The sequence below is a fragment of the Coffea arabica genome, chromosome 3e, assembly GCF_036785885.1.
Source record: "Coffea arabica cultivar ET-39 chromosome 3e, Coffea Arabica ET-39 HiFi, whole genome shotgun sequence".
Taxonomy (NCBI): Eukaryota; Viridiplantae; Streptophyta; class Magnoliopsida; order Gentianales; family Rubiaceae; genus Coffea; species Coffea arabica.
Window position 1 is genome coordinate 23,941,149 of NC_092315.1, and position 12,921 is coordinate 23,954,069.

At 40.7% G+C, this 12,921-nt stretch overlaps 1 protein-coding gene across 1 annotated transcript; it reads left to right on the forward strand.

Annotated features, from left to right (window-relative positions):
* The first annotated feature begins 2,211 nt into the window (after window positions 1-2,211).
* Window positions 2,212-8,481, forward strand: LOC140038451 (uncharacterized). The gene is made up of 3 exons (XM_072083811.1): window positions 2,212-3,363; window positions 6,643-7,639; window positions 7,688-8,481. The coding sequence occupies exons 1-3, from the start codon at window positions 2,212-2,214 to the stop codon at window positions 8,479-8,481; spliced, it is 2,943 nt and encodes a 980-aa protein (XP_071939912.1).
* Window positions 8,482-12,921: the final 4,440 nt, after the last annotated feature.

Sequence of the window (12,921 nt, forward strand, 5' to 3'; positions counted from 1 at the left end):
ACCAATTTACTTCAAGCCTGCTGCAAATTACTCACGAAGCATGTTCATATGACCATCTTAAATCCAACCTACCAAATGTAAGTATTCCCCAACCACTGATGCCATTACCTTAGCATGCATCCCCAACAGATTTGAAAGTGCATAGAATGCAGGAAAGATGCATAAGGAAAGAAACATAGGAAAAACGCAACAAGGCCTGCTCAGCTTGCCTTCTACCATTTCAGCATGTTTATAAAACCTTTACACTCCCCATTGAAACTTGTAGATATCCTACCCAAATGACCCAAGTCTTCAACCCAACCGACTTTGAGTCAAAGAGCGAAATCATAATTTTAGTCACTGCCTTCCCCCTCCCAGAAAATCCGAAAACAAAAGACGCAAACTTTGGCTATTTTCTGCAACTTCACAAACATGGCATTCCGGGCAGATGAGACTAACAAAATCCACCAAAACAGCGATCTTTCTAATAAAAGCAAACCCTCATTCAACCCCCAATGTCAAACAGATCAATCGCTACACTCTAACGCAAGATAATAACGAAACGGAGATAAGAAAGCAAAGAAACGAACACGAAATGCCGAGAGCAAAAAGAAAAATGAAAAATTTCTGTCCTAGAACCCGAGCTTATATAGCAAGGGGGAAACAGGGATTACCTCTGGTAAGATGAACAGACTCAAGCCACCGGTGGAGAACTGCAAAGTTTTCTCCTTTCTGCTGCTTTCACTCGCCTCAAAGCTCCCTTTTTCTCTGCCGTTGTTTCACTCCCTCCCCAGATTCTTTCAGCTGCCTTTTTCCTATGGTTTCTGGTTCCTTTTCACAGCCGACCACCTCTCTCCAAAACCTAGTCGCCACTCCATTTCCCTCAGCACCCCTTTGCTGTCTGCTCTCTTGTTTCTTTTTTTCAGGTTTTTTTTTCGTTTCTTTCTTATCAGCCGTCAACCTTCAATCCTCCTCTATCTCTCGGCTGTTTCTTCCCTTTTATATGGGGACCTATATCCCCTAAACCCTCACCTCAAAGGTGAGGATGAGGGGTTTGTCCCTACCTTAAAATCCAGCCCTCCGATGGGGCATGCGTGACTGTCCTTGCAAGCTGCGTTTCCGCAGCTTGCATGTAAAAATCAATTTTTTTTTTGAATACTAATTTAACACAATATAAATAACTAATTAAGAAAAATAACTAATGAAGAAAGATTGAATAAAATGAGCGGAACTAGGCATAAAAAAAATGAAATGTTAATTTTTCTTTCTTTTTCCTTTTTTTCCTTTTTTTTCATTTTTCCTTTTTCAGTTAATCAATAATAAGTAAAATCGAATAAAAGGAGCAAAACTAGGCATAAAATAAAATGCTAAACCCTTCTTTTTTATTTTCTTCTTTTTTTTATATATTATAATAATGAACCCAAATAAATAAAGAAAAATAACAATTTAAATAAAAATCAAATAAAATGAACAAAACTATGAATAAAAGATAAAAACAAAATACTAATAATTTTTCTTCTCTTTTTCAAAAAAAACCTATGCTAAAATGACTCAAAACAAAAATAAAAGACTAAAAATAAATAAAAACTAACATGAAAAATAAAAATAATAGTAAATAAAAATATACTAAAATTTGGTGTCTACAAAGGAAATGCGGAGAATTATATGACCAACCTGAACATGTTAGAATTCCATATGCTAGAGAAACCAGGAACTCTGTATTAGATAGGCTTAGAAGTTTTGGCAATCTTGTACGGAATCGTCTTCATGACATGATGTAAATATTGGCAAGTTTATCAATGAAAGCGATTTTTCTTTTGCACTCATTTGGAATTGTTGTCAAAAATAGGTTTGCGTTACGGGTCCCATTTCGAAGGTGTTGCATCATGCTAGGCCTACCCTTGGCACAAAAAGGGCCCCCCGATAGGACATGCATCCGAATTTTTGGAACATCTACTAACTCTTGTCTTTTTCTTTTTCTTTGTTTTATTTTTGTTAAAAAAGCTAAGCCAGGGCTAAATCTAAAAGCACGTCATTTCGTGTTTTCAGGTAATATTTAAACATAGCTTCTCGTCGAAGCCCATCATAACGCGATCCCGTAGTCAAGCCCAAAGGAATCGTGTAGACATGAGTACTCAGCCAGAATCGTCTGATAAGACCGCTGCAACTACCCAGCCGGAGGCCACAAGTCCCGAGGTTCAGTTGACTGAATTGCTCACCAAATTTGGGAAAATGGCGTCTGAGATGGCTGCCCAGAATAAGTTGATTGACGAGCTCATTAGTAGCGGAGTGCATCCCGAGCCTCCGCCTGTCAAACAACCGGAATCCGAACCATTTGTCATTCCTCCAATTCAAACCACTTTTGAGGGAGTTTTCAACCCGCAGTACACTTACACTCAAAATCTTCCGTTTTATCCTCTCTATGGGCAAGGATTTCAGCCTCAAGGTGGTCAAGGTGGTCCAAACATGCCTCCAGGTCCACAAGCTTTTTATCAGCCTACCGCAGAACCTGTTGTGCCGGAGCACACTGTTCAAACCAAGCCAGAAGTGGGGGAGTCATCTGCCCCGATTGATCTGAAGTTACTTAAGCGGTTGGATCGTTTCGATGAGTTCATCCGGAAAAGCCAAGGTTTAAGCAAGCAAGGGGTGTTAGACTACGATGATCTGTGCCTGTTTCCAAATGTACAGCTGCCCGTGGGGTTCAAGACCCCGAAGTTCAATAAATATGATGGTACAGGCAATCCTAAGACACACTTGCGTTTGTTTGCCAACAAGCTGGGCAAGCCGGTGGATGACGAAAACTTGCCACTTAGGTTATTTCCAGAGAGTCTAGAAGGAGACGCCCTCGATTGGTATTCAAACTTAAAGCCAGATGAGGTAAAGACCTGGCTTGATCTATCCAACGCCTTCATCAGACAATACGAGTATAACTGCGAGCTAGCACCGACCAGAACTACTTTGGAAGGCACCAAGAGGCGACCATCTGAAGATCATAAGACATACGCCAAAAGATGGAGGAAGATAGCTGCCAAGGTTGAGCCTCCGATGACCGAAGATGAAATTATTCGCACTTTCATAAAGGCGCATGATCCTCCATACTTCGAAGAAATCTTCCGTAGGACTGGGTGTACATTTGCTGCGATTGTGAATAAACTCGAAGAGTATGATGATTTTGTGAGAGCCGGAAAAATTGTTAACGTCTCTGCCCTAAAATCACAAGTAGAAGCTTTGCAAGGGCAGGGGAGCAGTGGAAAGAAGCCGCAGTTTAAAAAGAAAGAGGGGGAGACAACTTTTATCTGGAACCAGAATCCTTCACCCAAACCCCGATACCAACCCAATCCAACCTACCAACCACATTACCCTTATAATTCAAACCCGCACCATGTATATACTACCAATATCCATCACCCTCGACCTCGCCCAAACTATCCTAACCCACCTGTAGCCCCTTTTCAAATCTCTCAACCAAATCCACCCCAAAACCGACCTCGCCCTCCATATAACCCAAGATTTCCTCCCCCAAATAGACCTGTTTATAGCCATCCTCAACCTCCTGAACCTTACAACCAACCCCGTAGCCGTACTGTGAGAACCCGTAAAACCCTAATTATTTTCCTAGGGTTTATTTCCCCTTAATTGCATGTTTTCTGCATTTTCTGGCTTAGAAATATTTTCTTAGTGGATTTTATGAGCAATTATAGTTTTAAGATGATTTTTCTAGCATTGGAGAATTTTTAGAAAATTAAGAGTAAATAGTGGATGTGGGACCCACTAGTGCGAAAAGTTTGGAAAAATTCGGCCAATAAGGTTAAGTTTCGGATACTGTTTAAAATTTATCGGGTGTTAAGAGATTAGTAGAGAGTGTGAAGTGATTGATGTGAGAGAGAAAAGAAAGATAGGAATGCATTTAAGGAGGTAACAAGTGTCACCTTCTCATTTGATGCCTTTTAAGAATTACTATTCACAATTTTGACTTTTTTGACCAAGGTTAAATATCTCAAAAAATTGCACAAAATTCACCATTTTTGCACCCTTGATGGCCGGCTCTCTCTCTCTCAAAGAAGAAGACAATTTCCTAACTTTCAAGCTTCCATAAGCTTCAATCTTCCATGAACAAAGGCTTAGACTAGATTCTACTCCATAAAACCTTATCTTCTAGTGATAGTAAGTTGTTTGGTGAACTTTGTTTGAAGCTCTAAGGTGGCCAACATCTTCCTCTCTCTTGGTTCTTGGTAAGTGAAGCTTGAAACACCCTACTACCTCTAATAATGCTTATTTTGTGCTTAATGGGGGCATGAGTGAAGGAATATATGATTTATTTCTTGGTTTGGCTTGATTTGGTGAAGTTTTCCATTTTATGATGAATTTTCTGGTTTCATATGATTTTGATGTTTTGGACTAGTATGATGGTTGGTAATAAGGGGCTTTGGCTCTAGTAGGTGTGAATTGTTGTTAAATGCAATCAATTTTGGATTTGGAATGAAATGTGAAAAGTTAGGGTTCTTGAACCCCTATTCTGTCCGAAATTTTAGGTCATAGCTAGAGGCCGAATTGGACTTTTCTCAAAACATGAAAGTTGTAGGTATTGATGAGTTTAGTGTGCCTACAAAATTTCAGGGCAATTGGACAAGTGTAGAGTGAGTTATGCCGTTTTTACTGTTGCTGTTTTTGGTGCACAGAATGTCCGAACTGCGATAGTAATTGCCTGTTTTGACTGGAATTGGTTTGGATTTTGAAGTTGGTGTCTTCTGAGGAAATGTAGCTGAATGTCTTAGCTAACATATGCCTTTTGAATTTCGGCATTTGGACTTGTATGGACTGAGATATACCGATTACAGTTTTCTGCGTTTTGCAAATCTGTTTTGGTAATTCTGGGTTAGTATTTGGCATATTTGACCTAGTTGTGTTAAGAAATGGATTGAGTGACCTTCTACATTGTTGTAGTTCTGTTTCTTGGCTTCGAAATGGTGGGTCTTACACCCCCATCCGATAATTGTAGTGAGAGTTGTGCCATTACCGCATTATGACGTCAAAACCGGTTTTCTTATCAAGGCCAACATTAAAGCCTTTCTTAATTTCTGGTTTGCTTTCATGCTTGTATATGTTTATAAAACCCTATTGGGGTTGTGAATTGGTGTTGTTTATGGCTCGGTATGGTTTCTTGTTTTATGATATTGTGAGCTATGGAACGACTCTTGACATGAAATGCTTATATGTGTGTTGTTGGGTTGTGATTGAAGAAAAATAATGAAGCCTTATGGCTGGAAAATTTGGTAAACACAAAGGGCATGCTGCCCGAATTTTTACTCGAGATTTAGAAAACTATATTCTCGACTTGAGTAAAGGTTAAGTATTTAACCCTTGAATTTCCATGCATGAAACCCTATTGGGCGATAATTGGTTTGACTTTATGACTCGTTATTGAGTCTTATGGTATTTGTTTACATGTTCTAGGGCGTGACGATAGCTCACGACATTCTCCTGACGGAAGTGCATGAAATAGCACTTAATTGATTGGTGAGTGTACTACTCACTTGTGTGCTATTATATGGCTTTGATATTTGAACTTGAGATGTTGTATGTTAATGGATTGATGTGAGAGTGTACTTTATCACTCTCACTTATTGTTTCACATGTTATTGAAAAGTTATTGGAAAGTTATATGAACTGATATATGAAATGAAATACATGACTTGATATCGATTGGACAAGTATCCAACGACTACAAATGTTATCATTGAGCTCAACCCCATTGGTAGTTGATTGAATCGAGCCGACAAGGGTTTGGTCGTGACAATTAATGAGCCTTGGGTAAAGTTATAAGGAATCTTGTAGTATGAGAGACTCTTGATTCCGGTATACTCGAGTAATACCACAGTGCAAGTGTTTGGAGTGCGGGCCCGGTAGGGGGATGTTTGGTGGAAGGAATGGGAGAGAAGAGGGGTCTACAGTTGGTTACTTTTCAAACATTGACGGAGAGTCAATGAGACCGATCAAGAATTCAAACGAGGAAAATGGCTCTTGAGAGCCACCCGTATCCTTTTATCCTCATTATTAATGTGTGGCTTTATTTATTTTGGTAAATTGGACTGTTAAGCTTGATGTATCCATGAACTTGGTTGCTTGAGTTGTATTCTCACTGGGCAATTAGCTCACCCCGTTCCTTTTGTTTTCCTTACAGGAATATGACTCTTTTGGAATGAATTTTGATAAATGGTTGCCAAATGAACTAGATGAATGACTCTTTTGTATTGTATATAAAATGGGACCCTAAATGTATCATTAGGGCCGTTTCACTTTTGTTTTGGCAAACCACATATGTAGTGACTTTTGTATCACTTTTAAATGTCATTTTGGTTTGTAAAGGCTAAATGTTATGGGGTATATGTAATTCGATGTTTGGTTGGGTTCGGACGAGTCGGTTACTATTCATGGCCGACTCCGGGTTTCATTTTCTTTTATTTTGGGTTATTTTGCCCTTTTGCCTTATTTGCGCGCGTTATAAGTTCCGGAACGTGAAAGATCGCTCTAATCTGATCCGTAGTCCTGGCGAGAGCTGGGCAGGCAGTCCGCTAACCTCTTTGGTTCGCCTTAGGGGAAAGTGGGGCTGTCACACGTACATTTACCGATTTAGGCAGGCCTCTAGACCAATTGTATGACCAGTTGAAGGCTGCCGGAAAGATTGGCACGGTACCCCCTCCGACCTATCCATATGGCATATACGCTGGGTATAACCCACAAGCCGTCTGTGCTTATCATTCAGGGGCACCCGAACATTCAACTGTTGATTGCAAGGCTTTTAAGCATAGAATTCAAGATATGATTGAACCCGGAGAGATTGTAATCAGGAAAAAGGAGGCACAAGGGCCGAATATAAATAGGAACCCCTTGCCTGAACACGCTAATACCATTGGGGTCATTCTGGACAACGCAGAGTATGAGCAGCAAGTCCAAAAATTGGCAAGGAAAGCCGAGCTGTTTGGGGTCACAGACCAACCATTTGTGATAGAGGTGCCGTTTGAGGAGGATAAAAGACCTTTTATTTTGGATCTCACTCTAGCTGAAAGCAAGGCTTTGGAGCCAGTGGTCATCGAATTCCCGGAGCAAGAGCCCGTCCTAAGTTTGCAACGAGTGCCATGGAACTACGATGAACCTGTCATACAAATTGGAGAAAAGTCAGTTGCCAAAGAAGAGGTGTCAGTGGTCACCAGATCAGGGGGGATTGCAAGTCCGTTTGGAGCTATCGTTCCGATTCAAACAAATAACCCCGACCTGCCCGCTAAACCAGCAATTACTGAGAAGGAAGCCTTGGATTTTCTTAAAAGGCTCCAAAGAAGTGAATATAATGTAGTCGAGAAGCTAAGCAAGTCGCCCGCCCAAATATCCATGTTGGATCTGCTCTTTTCTTCGGATATGCATAGGGATGCGTTGCTCGAAGTGTTGACTAAAGCTCAAATCCCCAAGGACATTTCGGTTGCTAATTTCTCACATATAGTTGGCAGTGTGTTATTTACAAAACAAATCACTTTCTCTGATGATGAGTTACCGGCGGAAGGCATTGGACATAACAAGGCTCTGTACATAGCTGTGAGGTGCAATGGGAAAATTTTGCCAAAGGTGTTGATTGACAATGGATCTGCGCTTAATATCTGTCCTTGGAGTACCTTGGAAAAGCTAGGGTTGCAAGATATCAAGCTGAGGCCTTCAGGGACCATTGTTAGAGGTTTTGATGGAGCACAAAGAGAACCTACAGGAGAAGTGGATTTAGTCATCGAGATGAGGCCCGCACAGTTTCAAATAGCTTGCCAAGTTATGCACTTTCCTAGTGTTTACAATGTTTTGCTTGGAAGGCCATGGATTCATAAGTCCGGAGCTGTGCCTTCTTCATTGCATCAATTGTTGAAATTCATAGTAAATGACAAATTGATAACTATCTTTGCCGAGGAGGATTGCCTCGTGATTGCTGATTCTGGGGCCAAAGAAGATGGTAGCCGAAGCGCCACAGTAACCCTTCATAGCACAGCTGATATCGTCTCCGTAAGTTGGATAACAAAAGAGGAACGAGCTCTGTCAAAGGCCAGTGTCATGATGGCTAAGGAAATGATCCGCGGAGCATATGAGTTTGACAAGGGGCTGGGATGTGATCTGCAAGGAATTTTGAAACCAGTGGAAATTGTGGAGAAAAAGGATTCGTTCGGTTTGGGTTTCCGACCAACCGCTAAAGACATCAAAGAAATGAAGAAACGCAAGAGAGCAGAGAAAGAAGGCAGACAAAAGGCCCTTGATATTCCACCACTGCATTATACTTTTCCACGACCAACCGAGGTGACTACATCAGAGATTAACCCAATTGACGGAATCGAAACTAGTTTGGCCCAATTGTTCGTTGGGGCAACATTTGAAGACAGTTTCCCAGATGAGGCTGAGTTTCCCGACATCCCTGAAGGATCAATTTCCAATTGGACAGCCGAGTTTCTGCCCATTCAAAAGGAGTTTCGGTAAACCTAAAGGGGTTTGTCATTAATGCGAATTCATGAAAATACTTCTGCATCTGTAAATAGCTAATGAAAGCATCTTTACCTTTGACTAAAGTTTGCACGTGAAAATATTGTTAAGTTTTCATTTCGTTTCCGCTTGCTTTCTTTTGTTTTCGCTTTCAATCAAAGGTTTTATGAAAATGCACAAGTTGTTCTTGTCATGTTGTTTAGTTTATTCGTTAGTTTATATTTCTGTCATATTGCTTGTTTATTTGTTTGTTGTATATTTGTTTGTTTATTATCCCACATTCGTTAATTCTTTCAGATGGCCAAAAATAAAGCTATTTGACCCTTTGGATATCACTATTCTGGAATTCAATAATGGCAATCTCTATATCACTCACGACTTGGAGGTTTGGGAATCCGAGCTCCAAAGCGAGAGTGATAATGAGGAGAAATTCGATTCTTTTGCAAAGGATTTTGAACAATATGAGGAGAAACCAAAACCGAACCTGGAAGAAACAGAAAAGGTTAACATTGGCACTAAAGATGAAGTTAAGGAGGTGCAAATTAGTATTCATTTGAATGAGAGGCAGAAAAAGGAGATGCTTGAATTTTTGACTATGTTCCAGGATGTATTCGCATGGTCCTATGATGATATGACTGGTATTTCAACTGATGTGGTAGTGCATAAGTTGCCCACAGACCCTACTTTTCCACCCGTAAAACAAAAACCCCGAAAATTCAAACCAGATATGAGCCTCAAAATAAAAGAGCAAATTGAAAAACAACTCAAAACCAACATTATCATTGTTTCCCATTACCCTATTTGGCTTTCGAATCCAGTCCCTGTTCCAAAAAAGAATGGAGAGGTACGAGTTTGTGTGGATTATAGAGACCTCAATAAGGCCAGTCCTAAAGATGATTTTCCTCTGCCAAATATTCACATTCTCCTGGACAATACCGCTGGGCATGAGATTGAATCTTTTTGTGATTGCTTCGCTGGATACCACCAAATTTTGATGGCAGAAGAGGATAGGGAGAAGACTGCTTTTATCACCCCTTGGGGCACGTTTTGCTACCGAGTGATGCCATTTGGTCTAAAGAATGCCGGAGCTACTTATCAAAGAACCATGACCACCCTGTTTCATGATATGATCCACCGGGAGATGGAGGTCTACGTGGATGACATCATAATCAAGTCTAAAAGAGCAGAAGACCATTTGGTTGATTTGAAGAAGCTGTTCGAAAGGTTGCGAAAGTACAATTTGAAGCTAAATCCTGCAAAGTGCGTCTTTGGGGCACCAGCTGGTAAATTATTGGGTTTCATTGTTAGTAAAAGAGGCATAGAGATAGATCCAGCAAAAATCAAAGCAATTCGAGATATGCCAGTGCCGAAAACTCAGAAGGACGTGAAAAGCTTCTTAGGAAAGATCAATTTTATTGGGAGATTTATTGCCCAGTTAACTGCCACATGCGAGCCGTTGTTCAAATTGTTGAGAAAGAATGTGCCCTTATACTGGAGTGAAGAATGCCAACAAGCTTTTGATAGAATCAAGGATTATTTGTTACATCCGCCCGTCTTGGTGCCACCCAAGCCGGGTCGACCATTAATCATGTACCTATCTGTGCTTGAAGAAGCAGTTGGTTGTGTCCTCGGGCAGCATGATGACTCTGGAAGGAAGGAGCAAGCCATTTACTATCTAAGCAAGAAATTCACGCAGTATGAGGCTAATTATTCATTCATTGAGAAAAGCTGCTGTGCATTGGCCTGGGCAGCTCAAAAGCTGAGACACTACCTGTTGAGCCATACCACTTATCTTATTTCCCGATCTGATCCTTTGAAGTATCTCTTGGAGAAGCTGATGCTAACTGGACGTCTAGCTAAATGGCAGATAATTCTCTCAGAGTTCCATATTGTTTTCACTTCACAGAAGGCTGTCAAGGGGGCAAGCTATAGCTGATCATTTGGCAGAAAATCCAAGGGATGATGATTATCAACCACTTCATACTTATTTCCCTGATGAGAAAGTCTTATTTGTAGGCGCCACAGACGATATAAGTGAGCAAAGCCCTGAATGGAGGCTTTTCTTCGATGGAGCTTCGAATTCTCTCGGAGCTGGAATTGGAGCTGTTTTGGTTTCACCCGAAGGGAAGCATTACCCTGCCGCTGCCGAATTGCGATTTGCTTGCACAAACAACATGGCTGAATATGAAGCCTGCATTTTTGGTCTCAAAATGGCTTTAGAAATGGAAATCAAAGAGTTGGTAGCTTTCAGTGATTCAGATTTGCTCGTGCATCAAACCTTGAAGCAGTGGATAACCAAAGATTCAAAAATTTTGCCCTACCATTGTAGTTTGCTCACTCTGGCTAAGCAATTTCAAAATGTGGAGTTCAGACATCTCCCGCGAGCCCGAAACACATTTGCTGATGCTTTAGCCACCTTAGCCTCTATGATCCAGTATCCAGATGAATTGAGGATCGAACCTATTCAGATTCAACTTCAAGACAAGCCTGCCCACTGTTGGGTTGTAGACAAGTCCTCTGACAATATTCCTTGGTATAATGATATTAAGGAGTTTCTCAAAACTGGGTCTTACCCTCTGCATGCTAGTACAAAGGACAAGAGTTTTCTGCATAGAATGGCTTCAAAATTTTTCTTGAATGGAGAAGTTTTGTATAAAAGAACCTCAGAGTTGAACCTCTTAAGGTGCATTGATGAAGACGAAGCTCAATATATGATGAAAGAAGTGCATAGTGGCGTTTGTGGACCTCACATGAATGGCCATTTGCTAGCAAAGAAAATCATGAGAACCGGATATTTTTGGCTTACTATAGAGCGTGATTGTATAGATTTTGTCCGAAGATGTATAAAATGTCAAATGTACGGTGACGTTATACACGCTCCACCCACTGAATTGCATAGTATGATCGCCCCATGGCCCTGTTCAATGTGGGGTATGGACGTGATTGGTACAATTGATCCTCCCGCTTCAAATAGACATTGATTTATATTGGTGGCAATTGAGTACTTTACCAAATGGGTTGAAGCGGAGTCATTCAAACATGTAACGAAGAAGGTACTTGCCAATTTTTTGAGAGATCACATCATCTGTCGCTTTGGAGTACCCGAAACGCTTATTACGGACAATGCCAAGAATCTGAACAATGACATGGTAGATGGACTATGCGAGCAGTTCAAGATCAGACACCGCAACTCTGCCATTTATAGGCCTCAGATGAATGGAACTGTAGAAATCGCAAACAAGAATTTGAAGAAGATTATCCGCAAAATGACTGAAAGGCATCGTGATTGGCATGAAAAGTTGCCTTATGCATTAATGGCGTATCGGACTTCTATCCGGACATCGACTGGGGCAACGCCATATTCACTTATGTATGGAATGGAAGCTGTACTACCAGCTGAAGTTGAAATTCCTTCGCTACGAATCCTCATGGAAGCTAAATTAGAGGAGGCTGATTGGATAAAGCAGCGCCATGAGCAATTGACTTTGATCCATGAAAAGCGGCTCAATGCTATCTGTCATGATCAGTGCTATCAAAAACGTGTCGCCCGGGCTTACAACAAAAAAGTCCATCGGCGTGCATTTGAAGAAGGTGACAAAGTACTAAAGCGAATTTTGCCAATGCAAGATGAAGCTAAAGGCAAATTTGCTCCAAATTGGCAAGGGCCATTCATTGTCCAAAAGGTATTACCTGGCGGAGCACTTATTTTGGCAGAAATGGATGGACGAACATTCCCTCAACCCATCAACTCAGACATGTGCAAGAAGTTTTTCATTTGATCATGCAAATTTTCTTTAGAAATTCATGCAAATGGCGAAATGCAAGTCAGGCCATCTTCTTTTACACTTAAAGCATTTTATCTCTACTTGTCCCCTTTGAGCCATCAGAATTGACAAATTTTCACTTGATAACCCCTGAGAATTGCAAACCCCACACTGGGGCAAATTTATTTTGAAAGAGAGATGATCAAAAAGAAAAAAGAACCCCACACTGGGGCAAATTTAGTTTTTAAAGAAAAATGCAAAAGTGAGGAAAATGCAATGAAGAAAATGCAAAGAGGGAAAATCCGATCAAACTGGGGAAAATTTTCCTCAGTTTCGTTCAAAATCGGAGACGTTTTCAAAATAGTGCAATCTCAAGTTATTTCACATCTCGCATCAAAATTTGCTTTCAAGCCTCAATTTTTCTTGAAAAACACCCCACCTGACCTCATTACAAAGCCCAAAGTCCTGGCTTTCGTCATTTGTTGTATTTCTATTAGGAAATTTGTTAATCAACTGGCAAGTGATGTCCGTAATGCCTTCGCCTAATCTTACAAGGGAAGTGCATTTTACTGATGCCCGAAATCTTTAACTCATATTTCTGAGTCGATCACGGTCGAGATATTTTATTGTTCTTTAGGTGAAAACCCGAAAGGGCGCCTCGAAAAAAAAAAAG